The following is a 20,523-nucleotide window of genomic DNA, read 5'->3' on the forward strand; positions in this document are numbered from 1 at the left end:
GTATTTTCAGTTCCTATCTGTACCAGTGTACATCCTCTGGTCTAGCCAGACTTGCAAGGTCGAATTCGAGTCATGGTTTTCTTAAAGCAGAACTCTTTTATAGGACTACAATACCATTTCAGAGCTGAGGGAAAAAAAAGTTATATTATCTAATACCCAGTCATTCTGGATAGTTTTAGATAACAGACCACTACTATTGCTTGAGTTAGCTGGTAACTGGGGTAGTAAAGGTTTGAAAATTTTGGTATTTATACCTGAACTTTGATTTGCAGACATTGTTAATTTCATGATGATTTTTACTGAATGAGTGTTTTACAAAGATGTTTAACTTATTTTCCTTGCCACACTTTTTCCCCCTCAACTACACATGCATCATAGATTGTTATTCTTTATAGAGAATTGAATTATATTAGTTTAGAACATATACGGGAGAGCACAACAGATAAAACTTGGATGTAATCGGGCCTATGCATAATGAAATGTGTGTGTGTGTAGGAAAATATAGTTGTTATTTTCCTCATATTCTGGATTGTTAAGAGAACGTGCCCAGTAATGGAATGTTACTCATCCTGAGTTCAGGGTTAACTTTGAGAAGCTTTTGTTTTCTTTTTCACTTATTTTATAGTAATCTATAAAAAAGTTGGGTATCACTGAATTTTTTCCTTAGCCCAGGAAAGTTCAAAGAAAGGGCCAGTAGAAACTAGGTCCTTTTGGCTGATCTGCTGAGTGACTAAACTATCGATAGAGAGGTCTTAGTGATCTTTATGGAAGTGATTCCTGCAGTCTATTAACTACAAGCACCTTCCCTACAAAGAAGGATTTTAATTTTGGCATTAAAAGGTGCAGAGTTTAAGATTCTGTGTGTTCTCCATTTAAACAGAGGCACATGTTCTAGGGACTGATGTTAAGAGGAGGATGTTTTGGCTATATTAGTCAGTTGTTCTGGCTTTCATCTATAGTCTCCTTACAGCAGCCCATATTGATTAGATATGAACACTTTGCCTTCCTTCAGAATTCCTGGGAGATGGTCGGGAAGAAGAAGGGAGTCTCAGGACAGAAGGATGGTACCCAGACGGAATCCAACGAGGAAGGCAAAGAAAATCGAGATCGGGACAGAGATTATAGTCGACGACGTGGTGGGCCACCAAGACGGGGGAGAGGTGCCAGCCGTGGACGAGAGTGTATGCATGGGGCTTTATCAAAACCAGCTGTGGGTCAGTAATGTCTAGACTTCAGGGATGTGTCAGGGCCCTGCAGGGCAGGACCCAAGGACCATTATATCACTCCTTTGCTCTTTCACCATTTCTTCTGAAACCATGACATCTCTTGCATGTATCCTCCTTCCATAGTAGCTACTAGTTTGGCATGAAATTGCCTTGTAGTTATTTGCAAAGATAACTGATTTATATCTCTCTATTGTGTTTAATTACTATTCCCCATGTAATCGGAATGTTTCAACCTAGCTCATTTCCCCTTTATTTTTTGTCCCACCTCCAAAAATATACATGCCATTTACTTATTTCTTTGTATGTGTGTATACATTTGTGTTTTTCTTATTGACATTATTCATAACCCTTCCCCTCCTTTTTTTTTTTTTTAAGTTCGGGGTCAGGAGAATGGATTGGATGGCACCAAGAGTGGAGGGCCTTCTGGAAGAGGCACAGAAAGAGGCCGAAGGGGCCGTGGCCGAGGCAGAGGTGACCCATTTGTGGGAGGGAATGGATATTGAGGTATTCTTTATTAAAAATATATTCAGCTGGCGCTTGGTTACCATCATTATTGTATTAGCATGCCAATACTAGAGATTACTGAATGAGTGGGAAAGAAGGTAGACACCATTTTCTCTAGTCTTTATTGCTGATACTACTGTTTACTTTGAAGACCCAGCACTTTGAGTAACAGGATCAATCTGTTGACAGTAATTATCTGCTGTTACATGGGCCTGAGAGAAAGCACACCTGTTAGTATCAACCATGCACCATTCCAGAGCTACTCATCTGGCACCGTATTTATATCAACTTCTAAAATTATTTGTCTGTTTCTTTTGTTAGGTGGCTCTGGTAGGCGTGGAGGAAGGTTTTCTGCTCAAGGAATGGGGTAAGTTTTGTTGCTGTCATGTCAGTCAGTCTTTTGTTCTTGTTTCTCTAAGAATCACCCTTAGTATCCTGAAGATAATGAATAGCCTTCACTGAAATATGATCTGCAGATTTCTAGAGTATCTAATCAGAAAGATGTGTGGACTGAAAGTTCGTGGCTTAGGGATAAGTACTTGCTACCTGGATCATTATCTTCGTTTGTATAGCCTCTTTTAAATGAATATGCTGTCTTCCTAAAATCTCCTTGGGGATTTTATTACAATTTTTGGTGTCCTAGCACAATTGACAGAAGGGCTGTGGGTTGGGGTTAGCCCCAAATGGACAGTAGATATCAACTGATTGTTGTGTGAAATTGTGTGGACTGGTGAGCAAACGTAGATGACATATAGGCCCTTATAGCATGGGGCCATAATTGATGTGCACTTGGTAAGAAGCCCTGACCATTCTGTTTTTTATCCTCACTGAGTTACTGTTCGGTCCTGTGCTGAGTTCAGTCTCTTTAAAGTTTGTCTTGTTGATTCCCCCCCCCCGCTTGCCAGAACCTTTAACCCAGCTGATTATGCAGAGCCAGCTACCGCTGATGATAACTATGGCAATAGTAGCGGCAATACATGGAACAACACTGGCCACTTTGAACCAGATGATGGGACGAGTGAGTGAGCATTTTTTATTCATCTCTTGACTTTCTGGGAATCTAAAGGAATACATATTTTAAATTAGAGTTCCATTAAAAAATAGAGAAAGATTTTTTGATGCAAAGATAGGGTGAGAAAGAGATAAGACTTGAACAACTGTGGGCACGTTGTGCTTAGTTCACATGATTCCTGGCACTACTTTATGAACTGATGTTTTATCTTTACTTACCAGCTAAGACACAGAGTGAAAGAGAAGCTGGTGCTCTTTTTATTAATGTGGCTACCATTAGTGCCACATGTATTTACTTTGTAGAGTTCTTGATAGTGCTAAGAAAGGATATTCAGGAAATTAAGCCCTACGTGTGGAGATGAACAAGGCCCCAAATCAGAGCCTACTGTCAGTTGCTTTCCTGAGCCAAGATAGGAATATAATTTTCTCTCTTCATTTTCTGGGAAATCCCAATAGCATGGGCAAGAAGGAATTCTTTAGGCTCCTGAACTCTCTTTCTTGAACAGCCTTCTGAGTGTGGTGGGGCATTATTAGGGGCTTGGAATCAGATTGCTTTTTTGTTGAATAATCAGATGTGTATCATCTGGGTAGGGTATAAGGGGTTATGAATATGTTAGGTTTATGTGATATACTAAAATGTGTTTGGGGGTAAAAAAATAATGTGTCGGTTTAGGTAAAAAGCAGCCTCTAAACGCTAGAGTGCTCTTGTGAGATCTACTACCTCCTGACTGAACCAGAACATGGAGAGCCTGAGTCTTTCTCCCCGCTACACAGAAAGGGGGATGAGCTAATAGTAGGGCCTGAGATAAGCTTTTTGGCTCCTTCAGTTTAAATTTGCCATGCCCCTTTTCAGAGAGCTCATCCATTGCCCCGAGATGGTACACCTCAAGTCCTAACTTGTTCACCACACTGCTATCTCATAAACTCATTTCGAGGCTGAGGTTATTGGCAGGAAAATATCTTGTAACGTTTCCTTGACTATGGGGCTATGAAATGCCCTGTTTTTATTTTAAGTTGCTATCCTGTGAAGACATTGGAACAGCTCTTATTCATCGCTTGACGACTTTGTAGAGGCAGTGGTAGCTGCTAGAATAACAAAAGTTACTGTTCTTGAACATTGGCTTTGAGCATTTAGATGAGTTCTAGTGGTTCGATGGGTTGCTGCTAACCATAAGGTTGGTAATCAACCACCTCTCTCTACCAGTTGCTCCACTGGAAAAAGAGGAGGCAGTCTGCTGCCCTGAAGATTTATAGTTTTGGAAATTACGGGGGTTCTGCTCAGTTATACAGTGTCGATATACATAAAAATGGACTTGATGGCAATGGGTTCAGTTTTGGGTTGGTGGGCATTTGGCAGAAAATATCATGGAAACTAAAGGATTTGTTTTCAGTTGGAGGATAGATAATCCAGCATGGAATCCCAATCTTAGATTGCAAGACTTAGCAACAGGATCTGGTGAAAGGATCTGTTTATTTCTACTGAGTGGAGAAAGGTAGTTGATTTGGAGACTGGAATCAGAACTTTTGGGTTTGTGGCTGAATAAAATTTTATATGTGGTGGCTGTTATTAGTGTAAAACTATTGGTATAGCTTCATACATCCTCCTTTGTTAATTTCATGGTATGAACCATACCTTCATGTGTGATCTCTTTGTTTTCATGATAGTTAAACTTCAGATTCCCTTTTTAATTTAAAAAGAAATTCAAACCTACCCTTAAAATATCCACAGGTACAGTGGGAATTGTGTATTGGGGGCATACATTCTCATTCTCAAGCAAAATTTCACTGGTTGTTTTTCTTTTCTTTTCTTTTTTGTTTCAGGACTTGATTTCATTGGGGTTGAGGGGTCAAATTATCCCCGAAAATTTGAGACTGCTCCTGGTATGACACATCCAGGCGCCTAACTGCCCCGGATATTTTTTATAGATTTTATGAACTGAAATATCTGTGGATATGTCATTTTTCTGTCTGCTTCTTTTCCTTTCTACTGCTTTCTCATTTTCTATGCCTATTTTTCTTCTTAAAATTTGTTCGTTTAATGTACACTACCAGCTTTCTGTTGATGGCATAGAAACTCTAATCTGTTTTTGTTCAGAGTATATCCACTCTTTAACTATTCCTCAGTACTTCCTCAACAATGCCCTGTCATTGCCTCTTCCTCAGCCTTGTTCTGTGGGAAAATGCCAAACAAAGTACAGCAGTTTTTCCTTCCATCCTAGATGCAGAGCAAAATTACTGCATTGAGAACTAGTCTAGAATCAATGATTTCTCAGGTCACTTCCAACTCTAGACTCTATACATGAGTCTTAAAGCCAGATTTGGGGTTTTTTGTTTGGCCAGATGAGTGTGTGGCACTGAGAAAAAGAATGATATCACTAGAGAGAATGTGGTTTGTTGTAACTTGTCTAGACTGAGATTGGACTATCGTTTGGTCTGGAGAACATTTGTCATTAAGTAGCTTGGGGGGAAAGCTTGGACTGTCCCTGCTACAGTCCGTCTTCTACTCCCCCACCACTGTTTCATGAGCTCCTAGGGCAGTCCTAACAGCAAATACATTTTCTTTAGGCTTTTTTTTCTTCTTCTAAACCGTTTTATTGAGAGCTAATAAATATAGCATATCATACCATAGTCCAATCACATCAAGCAGTATTGTACAATTGCTACCATACTCACTTTCAAAACATTCTCTTCCTCCTTGAACTCCTCCTTGATATCAGCTCCCGCTGACCCCCATTCACCCAAGGAACCCGTATTCTACTTGCTGTCACTATAGTATAATAGATCCCGGGTTTACATAACAAAACATATAACAAACGTTCAAGAGGACTACCCACAATGACAAAATACATAGAGATAAATAAAGCCCAATATGAAAAAAAACAAAACGCCCCAAACAGAAAAACACAAACATACTGGGGGGTGGGGAGGGTGGGGCTCAAGCAACAAGGTTTTAACTGTTCAGGTCAGATTTATTGTTTTGATCTCCTATAGTCATTTCGCCAGTACTCTGTTTGGTAACCAGAAATTAAGTTTTTTATTATTGAATGTTAAAAAGAGTTTCAGATATTATTGTGGGTGTTAGAATATTTCTCGAGTGACAGTGAAGTAATTCTGAGTGTTCTCATTCTGTTACTTGAGTTATTGAGTATATATTGTTCTAGAGAAGTAAAGGAGTGTTCTTGTCCCTTTTCCAGACAGATTCTTTTTCTAATTGTGGACCCTTTGGTTGAAGGGGGAAATCTTGTGTCCCAAGTACCTTAAGAAAGGGCACTTTCCCTAAATAGTTTTATATACATGTAGCGAAAAAGATGACTGTGAAAAGATGGTGCGATTGATTATCTGGAACTACCCCTGCTTTGGCATTGCCAAGATGAGAGTGAACTAACTCCTCACTTGGCTTTCGTGACCTTGGCAATTTGTATGATTAGGATTAAGACAACAGCTATTATTCATGACTTTACAGCCTGATTCAGTGGCTTCCAAAGGCACTAGATGTGTACCGGTTTTCCATAGAGCTATCATCTAGTTAACCAACAAGGATTACAAATTTCTGAGTGCATTTTTTAGTCATTTCTCAAGGCCCTCAGTTTAGGTTTCAAGCCCTTCCTTTACCACCTTTTCACTAACCATCATGACATTCATTGTTCTGTCACTGCGGCCATTTCTCTTCCGACTGCTTGTGGTTTTGTTTTATATAAGCTAAGTCGGTATAGTTGCATGTTCTGTTTTAAATTGACTGCTGACCACTAATTCTCAGGACTGAAAGCCTTAAAAGAGATTGCCTGGAGTGCCCCTCCTCCTTGCAACTACTGGTCTATAACAGAAACTAAAAGCAGTAATCTTAAAACTCTGATGCTTGGTCTCTTTCTAAAGGATCTTTTCCTCCCTTTGCAGTTGCAGAACCCTTTCTGATTACTAAATTCTGGGCACACTTTTGGCTGCCAGAAATTGCTAAGTCACTAATGTGTTCTGTATATGCTTTGTACTGGTGTAGAAAATAAAATTACTTCACTGTTTTTCCTTTACTCCCAGGTGCATGGAGAACTGCAACAGAAGAGTGGGGAACGGAAGATTGGAATGAAGATGTAGGTATCCCCAGGTCATTCCTCCGTAGTGTCTTCTATCCCTAAGTAGTGTTCAGGGATAGGAAAAGGGTATGTTTCTCTCTCTCAAAATTCACCCTTAAAATTCTGATCCCAAACTTTTACATCCAGAATAGTGTTCGGAGCCAGAGCATTTCACATATGTTATATGAAGGAGACTGGGCATGAACAGCACTCTCTGGAACCACACTGTGGAAAGGGCAAGTGTAATACCTGATTGTCGGATTTATCCCAGGAAGATCTGGTGATTGGGTAGAGCACCTGGAATGGGCTTAGGCAGGTGGTACGTTGGATTACAACTGCTGGTGGCATGTCTATGGAGCGTGAGTCTACTTGGAGTCATTCCATTATTTGGTTGGCATTTTCACTATTGAATGATTATGTGATTGGCTTGAAGGTGATAACAAAAAGTTAAGAGTATCAAATTCAGAAACTTAAAGTCTGGTGACTCTGGAACCCGATTATTCACTTGAAGCTCAACTTTATTGTTTGTAATTGAAATGCATATGCATAGAATTGGCTGTCCGTCAGCTCTGCTTTCAAACGTAAGTGGGTGTGTCACTTAACTTTGTGAACTCCTTTGAGTAGTACCTGAGTAGAAGAAGGTTGTCAAGCTTTTGTTGTGAATTAAGACTTAGTGATCTCAGATGAACTCTTACTTTACCATGGTAATATCTACTTCCCTATACTCATGCATATTCAGGCAAGACAGCTTTTGTAGTAGGAGGAAATGGCATGTCAAATTGCTTTTTTTTTTTTGGTCAAATTGCTTTTGTTGTTAGGCCATGGTTTTTAAAATTTCAGATGCATCAGCACCAGAAAGTAGTTCTTGTTTGTTTGTAATGAAGCAAGACTGCCTTGCGAGTCTGGGCAGTTTCTACCATTTCCTGAAATCCAGAGATTTGGCTCATCCACTTAAGCAATTTTCAGAAGAAAAAATTGAGGGGTTGGGAGGAGGTAGACTCAATATTTGTAGAGACATTTTCATGATCAAAGAAGCAGCACAAAGCTTACATCAACTTTGAATGAATAATAAGAGTTCTTTATTCCATACTATTGCTTACCAAATTTTAGTGTCTAATGATACTGGATGTGACACATCAATATTAAGACTAAAATTGGAGGTAGTTAAAATCATCCCTGAAAAAACCTTGACTTACCAGCACTTGGGACATTACTGCTTAAAAGTCTGAAATTAACTTTCTCCATTTTGGCCATGATCTGTCTTCCTTTATTGTGGGGAGGAGTAGAAGATAAAATGTGGTTTGGGCAGGGGGAGCGATTGGGACTAGTAATGAGAAAATATAAAGGAGATTTTCTTTTTTCCCTCCTAGCATGTGTATTGACCCCTGTAAGTCCATTGTGTGTGTGTGTGTGTGTGACTATTATATTTCACTATGTTCTTTGGGTCACCCCTCTCACTGAATAAAATCACTAAGCATGTGTTAAAGAGGCTTAGAGAGGGAACCCATTTCTTCAGGGGTAGATAGTTTTTTTAAGATTTCCCTTTTCTTGATGTTGAATTCCCCTTGCTCATGCCAGCTTTCTGACTAACCTGCCTGACACTGGGAGTGACTAATTTCTCTGTTTTCCAGCTTTCTGAGACCAAGATATTCACTGCCTCTAATGTGTCTTCGGTGCCTCTACCTGCGGAGAATGTGACAATCACCGCTGGTCAGAGGTATGTGTGCAGTAATATTCTGTACCTTATCCCAGAGGTTGGCAGAGAATAAGGATCACCAAATTGGTTAAAACTTTGCACAGTGTAATTTTGTTATAAGAAGTCAGGTAAAGAACCAGAGTAGAAATCTTCTCTTCTAATTATGAATTCTGCATAACTTTGATGGCTTTTCCCTTTTTTTAAAAAAAAGATCATTTTATGGGGGCTCTTACAATATTCCATACATCAATTGTATCAGGCCTATTTGTACATATGTTGCCGTCATCATTTCCAAAACTTTGTACTTGAGCCCTTGGTATGAACTCATTTTCCCCCACCCTCCCCCCCACTCTCACTCTCATGAATCCTTGGTCAATTATGTAATTATTATTTTGTATCTTATACTGTCCGTTGTCTCCCTTCAGCCACATTTCTGTTATTTGTCCCCGTCGGGGTTTGTTGGGGGTTATATATCTAACTTTGAGATGGGTTCCCCCTTTCTCCAACCCTTTCCCTTTCCCAACCATCCCCCTACCTTCATGATATCACTACTCTCATTACTGTTCCTGAGGGGTTTGTCTGTCTTGAATTCCATGTGTTGAGAGCTCTTATCTGTTTTGATGTGTATTCTCTGGTCTAGCTAGATTTGTAAGGTAGAACTGTTCTTGGTAGTTGTGGAGAGGAAGAATTCAGGAACTAGAGAAATGGGTGTGTTTCGTCGGTGCTACACTGCACCTTGTTTGAATCCTTTCCTTATAACCCTTCTGTAGGGGGATATACAATTGTCTACAGATGGGCTTTGGGTCTCTACTCCAATCCCCTTCGTTTGCATCAATATAGTTCCCCTTTTTTTATACTGGTTTTTATGTACATCACTGAGGAGTACAGTGATCCTTGATATTCCATCCCACTCCCCAACCCCTACCATGCACTCTGGGAAGACCCCTGAGACAGCCTGCCTGAATTCAGCTCCTGTTCTGCCACTTATTAGATGTGTGGCCTTGGCCGGCCTTACTTTGCCTCCCTAGGCCTATAGCAGTGGGAAGAATAATACTGTCCCCTTCGTCGGGCCGTTGTGAGGATTAGGTGATTGCTTGTAAGTATGTGGAACGTGATTGGTGTTAAAGAGTTAGCTGCTGTTAGCTCACATTTTTAAAGATTCTTTTCTTGTGACGTAGGTGAAAGTTCACATAGAAAATCAGTTTTACACTCAGTAATTTATACATATTTTGCTTCGTGTTATTATTTGATTGCAGTTCCCTACAATGCAACACGCCTCATCCCACTTCTTCCTTATATCCCTATATTTCTTCTTTTTGAACCCTTTTTGGGTAAGTGCTGCCCTTTTGGTCTCAGATGGTTGATTATTCTCAAGAATTTGGCCTTCCCTTGCGTTACTCCCCTTAAAGATCTATGTGGCTGAAAAGCGAGCCCAGGTATTAGCTCAGTTTCAGGCATGATGGGTGATAAAGCACCATAGTCTCAGAAGAGACCAGACCCACTCTTCAGGAAAAGATTCCATCTAGGCCTTGGGCATCATAGCTTTTGTCTCAGAAGGTCCCGAAAGAAAGACAACTGTAAAAACAAAAACATAACTGTGATAGGATTAGAATGTTAAGGATGTCATTTCCAGATGTATTTAAAATGTATTTAAGCTTCGGAAATGTTTGTGTACAGCATGTATCTTACTTAATAGATATGGCAAGTATTTGTTATTAAAATCCTGAGGAAAGCTTGTAAATTTTGGCACAATATTCGATAACATTTGCTATTTCATTGTTAATATTTTCACTTACATATTTAAAATGATTTTATTTTGACTAGCAATATTTGGGGAACTCAACGAGATGTTATAGGAGCTCTCAGACATTTCATTTATTATAGTAAAAAATAAAACAACAACAGGTGTGTCTGCACACACGTGTGCGTGAGAGAGAGCGCAAGCGAGCACACTTAGGAATAGCAACAGTAAGTGGCTTCATTTTGATTTAACCATAGTCTGAATCAGGTGTTGAGGGAGACTAGCACATTCATTCATTGTTCATGAAGATCTCTTTCCCTTTTTACCAGAATTGACCTTGCTGTTCTGTTGGGGAAAACACCATCTTCGATAGAGAATGATTCATCTAACTTGGATCCATCTCAGGCTCCTTCTCTTGCCCAGCCTCTGGTGTTCAGTAACTCGAAGCAGGGTGCCATATCACAGCCTGCTTCAGGGAACACATTTTCTCATCACAGTATGGTAAGAAGACATTGGGTTTAGCTTTGGCCAGACCACCTTCTCTCACCAACACACACACGTTTGAATTCCTTCCTTCCAAGGCTAGTGTCAGATTTGGATCAGGGGTGAAATACCATTTTGTGTGTCTGGTATCCTTGAGTGTAGAAATGTTGGGGAGTAGGCAATAGCTCTAGCATAGGACCTTGGCTATGGACAGACAGAATCTTTTTTTTTTTTTTCCAGACAGTCTTATAAAATGATTTAACAAATACTTTGAATACCTGTTGTGCTGATGGTATTTGATGGTATCAGCTTGTCAACAAAATTTAACCCTTTTGTAATCATAATTAGACTTTATTGAGCTTGTAGCAGTCATTTTTTTTCATGGAGCAGAATTGCCACGTGTATTTACTTATATCTGAAGTGGGTTTTCTAAAACCTGGGCTCTTCTGAGTGTGCCACATGCTAACTCTTGTTTCTCTGTTTGTACATGAGGATAAGAATGATTACTCTATAACGGGTTTAGAAACTAAGAAAATGGTTACAGACTGCACAGACACACGGGGGGTGGCATTTGCTAAGAACCTACAGTACTGCTATGAGTTAAACCACTCAACAGCACCTAAGAACAGAGTGCTTAGGACACGTGGCTTATTGATTCAGAGCATGAAAACATGGCAAATGACTCATTAAAGTTAAACAGATGCAGGGACCAATGTACTGTCTTATAGCCAGTAAAGCCTAAGATGTATTGCTGTGTTTTTTTTATCTCCTTTGTGTTTCATGTCTTGTCACTGTTTGGAGGGAGGAGTACATGTGATGCATGTGCAATCAGTTTATTTTAGGGTTATAGTATTTTAGCTAGAAAAACTATTGAGCTAGCCTGGTTTCAAGAACACTGTTCTTAACTGTTAATGGTCATTTTTGGTGGTTGATATTTTGCCATATATAAATGGTGGCTGTTGAGCAAACTCGGGGAGAAGGGAAAGGGACAGGAGTGTTGGGATTGAAAAGAAAATGAGGATGGTTGTAAGGTGTGCAGGAGGTCAGGAAAGAACCGTTAGCTTTTAAGATACTTGACTGGAAAATATGCTTAACTGTTCTATCTCTCTTCAAAATGAATTCTGACTGGTCAGAATTTTTGACTATTTGAAATCAAAACCAACATCTGATGTCAAATATATTCACAACTATATTTCTGTTTTACCTTAACATTTTATTTAATATGTCATGTGATATGTTAACTAAATATTATTCTCATCTTTCACATTAGCTATATTAATCAGTGTGCCATTTACCAGTTTGTTTACCAGTGAAAGTAAACAGTAAACACGAGAGGATTAATTTCCCACATTGATGGTGTTGTGGCAATTATAAAGCTGGTTTAGGGCCAGGTAGGGTAGCATTTTGTTCTGTTGTACTCAGAATTTGTACAAGTTGAGGGCCAAGCTGACAGCAGCTAACAATTGCAAAATTTAATAGAGCTATATAAATCAGAGTTTCCTCTATTTTCAAGTCTAATGAATGGACATCAGATAATCTTCACTGTGCCTTTAATATTTTACATTTGCAGAATATTTGATGAGTACTTATGCAAGATCATCACCATACCATAATTCATAACTGGTAACCAGGATTTTGTTCCAGTTGTGTTTCCTTTGTTCAATCCTGGGATAGAAACAACAGAAAAAAATCCTAGCTTGAGTACCCTTGATTGGGATGTTGATAATAAGGCTAAACAGGCTCCTAAGAAAGACTAAGTTATATCTTCCTTAGAAGTCTTAGAATAGTCCAAGACACATGACTCATCTTCTAAACCAGGCCGATAGCTTTATTTGGAAAGGAAAAAAAAAAACCTGTCCAGTGTTGCTTTAACAGAAATGCCAAAACTGGATGGCTTTACAAAACTGAAATTATTCTCTCACAGTTTAGGAAGCTGGAAGTCAAATTCATAGCACCACCTATTTTCAGCTGAGGAAACCAAGGCACTGAGAGAATAAACGAAAGTTTCCCAAGTCATGCGGGCAGGATTTGAATCTAGGGAGTCTGCATACAGAGTTTATGTTCTGATGTCCGGACTGTTCCTCATTATTTTCACTTGTCTGATCTGTACTCGCTGTCCCTCTGGATAAGTGTCTTTCCGAGTAGCTACATAATAAAGTTGCTGGCTATAGATTTATCTAATTCCTATGTTAATCTACAGGTGAGCATGTTAGGAAAAGGATTTGGTGATGTCGGTGAAGCTAAAGGTGGCAGCACCACGGGCTCCCAGTTCTTGGAGCAATTTAAGACTGCTCAGGCCCTGGCTCAGTTGGCAGCTCAACATTCTCAGTCTGGAAGCACCACCACCTCTTCTTGGGACATGGGCTCGACCACACAATCCTCGTCGCTGGTGCAGTATGGTGAGAAGGATGGCATGTCATTTGAATTCCTTAAGCATTTCTTTCAAAAGGAAGGAGGCTGCCAGTAGCAAAGGGGTAGAACGTGCCTTAAAGTGAGAAGAGGGACAGCAGGCTGGCTAGTTTCCACACTGATTCCTCTTGGTTACATAAGCTGTGTCCAGAAAGTTATGGAGCAACACAAATTTGAAGCTGTCTCATCAAATTTTAGCCATATGCACATTCTTCTGTTGACCTTGGAATTTTGAGTTCTTTGCCTTTGGGAAGAGTTCATGAGCTGGGCCATCATATAACCTTTCCATTTTCAACAAGGGCAACTACTAGATTGCTATCTTTAGATTTAAGAACAAATATGATCCAGTGAAAATAAGTCCTGTAGGAGGAGTGATTTATAGTTTGTTCACCCTGATTTCCAATGGCCTGCTTCATGGCTCTAAAGCAAGACGATGACACTTCCCTGGGTACAACCGTATCTCTGGCCTCACACATACTGGGTTTTCTCCTGCAGATTTGAAGAACCCAAACGATTCAACAGTGCACAGCCCATTTACAAAGCGCCAGGCCTTCACCCCATCTTCAACTATGATGGAGGTGTTCCTTCAGGAGAAGCCACCTGCAGTGGCTACCTCCACCACTACACCTGCACCCCCCTCCTCTCCTCTGCCAAGCAAACCCACCTCGGCACCACAGATGTCTCCTGGGTCTTCAGACAACCAGTCCTCTAGCCCACAGCCGGCTCAGCAAAAACTCAAACAACAGAAGAAAAAGGCCTCCTTGACGTCTAAGGTACTGGTTTGTTTAGATACTGTAGCATCTGAAGTCATAGAAGTGTGGTATATGGGAATTGAGAATTTGTGGTTTTATAGTTTGGAAAGCTTGAAGGGAAGTTTTGGGAAACCATAGAACCATAGGCTCCCAAACGTACCGTATATACTTGAGTATAAGCTGATCCGAATATCAGCCGAGGCACCTAATTTTACCACATAAACCACATTTAAAATGTGCTGAAAAACTCACCTTATACATGAGTGTAGATGGCATTTGACCTGTCACTTCCGTTTTCAGAAAAAAGTTAAATTATTCCGCACCCCACCCACCCCACCCCCGACAATTAAGAAATTTTTGTGCTATAGCCCATAATCCAGGATAAAGTGTAGGAGTCTACTTGGATCTTTTCAGCACCCCCTAGGGAGCGATATTGCCCATTTTGGCAAACACTGGTCTGAACTGTTGTTTTTTTTTCTGTTCTTCATCCTTTCTTTTTCCTATAGATTCCTGCTTTAGCTGTGGAGATGCCTGGCTCAGCAGATATCTCAGGGCTAAACCTGCAGTTTGGGGCATTGCAGTTTGGGTCAGAGCCTGTCCTTTCTGATTATGAGTCCACCCCCACCACGAGCGCCTCTTCGAGCCAGGCTCCCAGTAGCCTGTATACCAGCACGGCCAGGTAGAAGACTTATGAGCCTTAACACCTCCTTTACCAGACTTCATCATGTTTCTAAGTCCCTTGCTCATTCCTTGAACTCTGGTCAAGCCAAGGTTCTGACTAAATAAGATAAAAGGAGCCACTTGTAGAAAGTCACTAACATTTTAAAATATAATAGGTTTCTTTGTAACTCTGAATAGAGGAAACATGACCTTGCCCTACTTCTAGAATGTGCAAGTACAGTTTTGAAAGATGTGAACAAAACCTCTGACAGAGAGGACTTCGGCATTTGGCACAGCTCATTTGGCTCTTCATTCATCCCAGATACATGTCTGTGAAAGAATATAAGTGGGCTCCTAGGAAGGAGGAAGAAATACTGATGTATGACTCAACACAGGTATAAAGGACTTGACTTTGCTGTTTACTCTAGTACCTATCATGGACAGCTTTCTTAAGCAACAGACAATCCTGGAGGAATTTTAAGAGGCTAGGCTAGTTTTTTAAATCTTTTGAGCCAAAAAACCAAACACTGGTCCTGAACTGATACTGACTCATAGCAACCTTATATGGGGTTTTCTGAGGCTGTGAATCTTGACAGGAGCAAGGTAGCCTCATCATTGTCCCATAACACCTGGTGGATTTGAATCGCTAATCTGGCGGTTAGTAACAAAACATTTATCTATCTGATAGTGCCACTAGGGCTCCGTCCAAAACTTTTCAGTCAGTTTTCTTTTTTCCAACTTCCAGGATAAGTTTGCTAATAACCTTAATTCCTTATAGGTTTCAAGAGAGCCCAGAGCTCAGAATTCCTTCAAATGATTATGAACAAAAGTTGACTTTTTTCATTCTTCTAAAGTTTCATGTTAAGATAACATAGAAAGGTGCTAGAGTAGTGTAGCTTTTCCTATTTTTACTGTAACTACTGACTTTTAGCCTGTTTTTAACAGAATATAGGGGAATAAGAGGTTTTCCCTCTTCTTTAAAGGTTTGAAAGTGTTTTAAAACTCCATTCTTAGCTTAGATCCCCAGTACTGTAGGATGTGGAAATTGCTACTGGTAAGTGACAATTGTGACCGTCTTGTATTTGCTGTTATACTTCACTTATTCCACTAATGGATTTCCACAGTCTCCCTAGTGACTGTGGGTCTATTTCATTTCTCTGACATTTATTTTTCTTCTCTTTCCGAACAGTGAATCTTCATCCACAGTTTCATCAAACCAGAGCCAGGAATCTGGTTATCAAAGCGGCCCAATTCCGTCAACAACCTATACCTCCCAAAATAGTGCTCAGGGCCCGCTATATGAACAGAGATCCACGCAGACTCGGCGGTACCCAAGTTCCATCTCTTCATCACCCCAAAAGGACTTGACTCAGGCAAAGGTAGTAGCACCACAAGGCCCTGGGCAATGGTTAGCAGAATAACGGGCAGAGTCATTTCGATATTAACTGTTTACTTCTTACCGTGCTGCTGAGAAACCTCAGGGTACAAGTTGAGAAGCTGAGGATGGGGGCCAGAGAGGAGAGCACATTTTTGTTGATAGTGAAATAAATGGCTTTTTTTCCCTCTAAGCTTGGAGGCTCATAGCCAGAAAACCATTCTTTGTTGTTAAAGAATCCGTCTCAAAAGCCTCTCCTTTTGGGCGATCTAATGGCGAGGTTTCTGGGTGCATCTCTGTAGATGACCTCACTCTGCTTGTTTTGGTGGGGGATAGCAGATGCAGGAGAAGATGTGGAGTGACTGCCAGATGGCCAGTAGAGTAGGTGGTTTGGCTGAACTGTCATACTCCACAAGGCTCACTAGATTTGGACTTTGGACTTTTCCTGCATCTGTTTTGGTTTTGGAATATCTTCAACAATTTGGGAGGTTGACTTCAATACATTGGACCACATAGAGTTAGTCTAGTGTATCTTATTTGCTACTTTTATTGTTTTTTAGTTTTGATTATTTTGTTCCTTGAAATAGTTTGCATTGTTTTAATCCTTTGGTTAACTTGCAGAGATTCTCATTTAATTCTCATAAATTAAGCTCATTAGTGCTAACCTGCCAATTTACTTTTCTGTTTCTTACACCAGAATGGCTTCAGTTCTGTGCAGACCACGCAGTTACAGACTACGCAATCCGTTGAAGGTGAGTGTTGTCCCAGTTTTTTCCTCTCCGTCAGTTTTTCCCTTCCATCCGCAATCTGTTTGCATTTCTCCAATAATTGTGAAAGAGCTTTTAGCTCAGTGAACAGAACATTAGCTTGATTCTCTACCTTGTTTCATTAGACAAATGGTAATTTTCTTCCTTTAACAAGCCATTCTTCCTAAATACAAATAGTCCACTATTTAATAACTGCTACTTTTGTCTTTGGAACAACTTTGATTTGTAGTCTTTTCTTCACTTCTCTTGTAGACCCACCCCCCTTCCCTCTGGTGGAGTAAATTTCTTCTCTGTTTCCAGGTGCTACGGGCTCTGCAGTGAAATCTGACTCGCCTTCCACTTCTAGCATCCCTCCTCTCAATGAAACGGTATCTGCAGCTTCTTTACTGACGACAGCCAGTCAGCACTCATCCTCCTTGGCTGGCTTGAGCCACAGTGAGGAGATTCCGAATACTACCACCACACAACACAGCAGGTGATTTGGGGTGAGGGTGGAAGGTTGGGTCTGGTGGGCAGCAATAACAGAGCTCTCTGGTTCTGTCTTATTCCCTCTTCCTGGCAGAGACCACACTAGCCCTGCTTTTGTGGTAAGTGGGTGACCTAAAAACTGTGGGAAGGGAATTCAGAGGAGGGTCCTTTTCCTCACTGCCTTTACTCTATAATTCATGGGTTCTTACACTTATGTGGCATACTGTCCCCTTTACAGAAAAACAAATGACTCAGCAATTAAAGTGTTTTGTACTATAGTTGGTCATCAAGCATAGAGTGTAACTATCTGCTTTTGTAGCGCGTCCCACTGGGTCATCCCAGTGACCTACCCCCAGGGGGCAGTGTTGCTCTCTTTGGTGTAACCATTGCTATAACTGCTCATCACCACTGGCTGTCCTTTTGCTTACCAAATGATCTCTGGCTTCCTTGGTCCCACATGCCACCTTTTTTATCTTGGCTGTGGCAAGCTCTGGATCAGATTGGTAGCTGTACCACAATGACTGATGGCAACCTATTTTTCATTACAGCACGTTAGCTACGCAACAGAATACCCTTTCGTCATCGACATCTTCTGGACGCACTTCAACGTCCACTCTTTTGGTAAGTGTAATGCTGCTAAGGGGGAACTGTCTGACCATTAAGGTCTCTTGGAAGATTTTTAATGAGATGGCAAAGTAATAATTGATCTTGCGGTTGCAGGAAAGGAGCAAAAGCATGTAGGAAAGCAAAGAGAAGCAGAAGAATCCAAAAGTACTGCAGCGCTATAAGCCACATAAGTCCTGGCTCATTTTAAATCTGAGCACACATGCACACACCATCTTTTTTCATTTTTACTTTAAACTAGAAATCGGACTTCGTGTGTTAAGATAAATTCTGCACCTTTCTAACTAGTGTAGCCTTTCTGTTCCATAGGCTGAGGTATGTTGAGCATGAGTTAATGAGAATAAGCAGTAGAAAGTGTGGATATCTTAAATAACAATGAGAGTTTTAGGTCAAAGGTTTAGTGTTGCGATTTATAGCAGCTGTTTGTGGCATTTGGCTGAAGTTGTAAAGCTGTGGTTCTCAACCTTCAATGCTACGACCCTTTAATACGGTTCCTCATGTTGTGGTGAAACACCCACCCCCATTCGTTGCTACTTTATAACTGTCATTTTGCTACTGTTAGGAATTGGGTGACCCCTGTGAAAGGGTTGCTTGGCCCCCAAAGGGGTCACGACCCACAGGTTGAGAACCACTGTTGTAAAGGAAAGCAAATAAATTATGAGGGTTCAATTTGGGCAAAGATAACAGGTACCTGGAGGAAGAAGATATGAGGGCTAAAGCTTTCTTAGGGGTCTGTCTTTTCTCCCATAGACAATTTCAAACTTGAAATCATTAGAATCTGTACTTTTCTCCATCCCCAAGTCAAGAACTGGTCTCTTGGGCTGCCTTAGTGAAGAACTGTGGGAGAGAGGCCTGGGGTGGCATTTTTTAGATTTCATATATTACTATCTCCTTACTGGCCACTTTATGCTGAAGGAGCCCTGGGCTGATTTCTGGCGTGTTTGTCTTTACTACTGTTGCTGTCCTGTGAACTGGGCTTGGTGTGAAATTAGTCTCTGTTACCAGCCTTGCCAGATCAATCAAGTGTGTTACTAAATAATATTTAATAATTCTTTAGTTACATTGGCAGGGGGCACCCTGTTGCTATGTCTTGGTCATCTTTTTTTTTTCCCCCGGGACGTTAGCATGATTGTGAACTAACCAGCACAGCAGAGAGGGTGATTTGTCTTTGCTGATTTTTGATGCTTATTTTGTTTCCTTCTTCCTTTCCCCATGCTACTACCCCGTTTTTAAAGCACACGAGTGTGGAGAGTGAGGCGAATCTCCATTCTTCCTCCAGCACTTTCTCCACCACGTCCAGCACAGTCTCTGCACCTCCCCCAGTGGTCAGTGTCTCCTCCAGTCTCAATAGTGGAAGTAGCCTGGGCCTCAACCTAGGCAGCAACTCCACAGTCACGGCCTCAACTCGAAGCTCAGTTGCTACGACTTCAGGTACTCCTGTGTAGAAAGTGGATGGCATTCTTCTGGCATGGGAAAAGAAGTCAGGAGAAGAAGATCAAAACGTAATTTGTCTTTCAGGAAAAGCGCCTCCCAACCTCCCTCCTGGGGTCCCGCCGTTGTTGCCTAATCCGTATATTATGGCTCCAGGGCTGTTACATGCCTACCCGGTAAGTGGGGCGTAGGGTCTTCCCCAAAGATGAGCATGATTTCACTACTCAGAGGGAAGACTAAACTGAAACTAAGCTTTCTACTGTGTGTCTTCTTTGCAAACATGAAGTTTAAGCTTCAGAAATCAAAGGATCAGGATGTGCACCTGACTTCCTTTTTTTTTTTTTTAACAGTTTAACCCCCAATTTATTTTACTAAGGGAGCCCTGAAAGTAAACTTCAAGGCCAACAGTTTAACACTGCCAGTCGCTCCTGGTTCATAGAGAGGATTGTAGAGCTGGCCCCTAGAAATGGAATAATTTTAAACACTTAAATGTTTTCACATTAAATTCTAAAGTCTTTTTCTCTAACTTATACTGTATAAGTTTTCGATGGCAAAGTGACCATGAGTCTTATTCTTTCACAAAGATATCCAAGTGTGAATTTCTTTCTAGTCTACTCACTCATTTATATCTTGGTCATTAATATATAGACGGTAAGCCTTATCCATTAATTCACTGACTAAATACGTATTTAAAATATACTCTGTGCTAGACAGTATGTTAATTGATGCAGATTTTATGGTAAAGAATTGCTCTTATATTTTCTCTCACAGAGCATATAGTCTGGCTTCATTCTCCTTCCTCCCTAGAACTCATGATCCAAAGTTTCAACTGCTCCTTTACAAGAATTCAGCACGTTCTTGACAACTTGATTTTGTGCTAATTCCATTGGAATTACTCTGTACTTGACTTAGTTATCTAATTAGGAAAAAGAATTTCTGTGAGAAAAAAATCCAAGACACAAAAAATTACATTCTCTTTTTTAATTCTATGAGAATTAAATTAAGCTTTCTAAATTAAGCTTTCAAGAAGAATAAGGCATATGACCAAACTTGATTTATTTGATGAACAGTTAACCACTAAGTTACTAACTGAAAGGTTGACAGTTCAAATTTAACCAGAAATTCAGTGGGAGAAATGCCTCGTAATCGGCTTCCATTGAGTGAGCAGCCTAGAAAACCCAATTGGACAATTCTACTCTGTCATATGATGCAATGGCAAACAACTATTATACATAGTATTCATATTTTGCTATGCCAGTGTTGTTCACTACTGTTCTTAATTAGTTGGGTTTTTTTCTTTCTATTTTTT

General features: G+C 40.5%; 1 protein-coding gene across 17 annotated transcripts in view; it reads left to right on the plus strand.

The window, feature by feature from the left end:
* Positions 1–20,523, plus strand: part of UBAP2L (ubiquitin associated protein 2 like) — a 43,097-nt gene that overhangs the window by 10,435 nt on the left and 12,139 nt on the right. For 5 of the 17 annotated variants that reach the window (XM_045298387.1, XM_045298388.1, XM_045298390.1 and 2 more), the window contains 17 exons: positions 1,013–1,214; positions 1,602–1,697; positions 2,052–2,097; positions 2,636–2,748; positions 4,563–4,622; positions 6,774–6,826; positions 8,440–8,525; positions 10,575–10,746; positions 12,929–13,127; positions 13,633–13,910; positions 14,396–14,568; positions 15,739–15,928; positions 16,622–16,676; positions 16,992–17,166; positions 17,708–17,780; positions 19,019–19,214; positions 19,302–19,390. In XM_045298387.1, coding sequence (XP_045154322.1) covers positions 1,013–1,214; positions 1,602–1,697; positions 2,052–2,097; positions 2,636–2,748; positions 4,563–4,622; positions 6,774–6,826; positions 8,440–8,525; positions 10,575–10,746; positions 12,929–13,127; positions 13,633–13,910; positions 14,396–14,568; positions 15,739–15,928; positions 16,622–16,676; positions 16,992–17,166; positions 17,708–17,780; positions 19,019–19,214; positions 19,302–19,390 — 2,256 coding nt within the window. The remainder of the gene's footprint in view (positions 1–1,012; positions 1,215–1,601; positions 1,698–2,051; positions 2,098–2,635; positions 2,749–4,562; positions 4,623–6,773; positions 6,827–8,439; positions 8,526–10,574; positions 10,747–12,928; positions 13,128–13,632; positions 13,911–14,395; positions 14,569–15,738; positions 15,929–16,621; positions 16,677–16,991; positions 17,167–17,707; positions 17,781–19,018; positions 19,215–19,301; positions 19,391–20,523) is intronic. The other 12 variants (XM_045298396.1, XM_004714644.3, XM_045298397.1 and 9 more) reach the window with 5 other exon arrangements.

The sequence above is a fragment of the Echinops telfairi genome, unplaced genomic scaffold, assembly GCF_000313985.2.
Source record: "Echinops telfairi isolate 266 unplaced genomic scaffold, ASM31398v2 ScPeMD7_7425;HRSCAF=8463, whole genome shotgun sequence".
Classification (NCBI taxonomy): domain Eukaryota; kingdom Metazoa; phylum Chordata; class Mammalia; order Afrosoricida; family Tenrecidae; genus Echinops; species Echinops telfairi.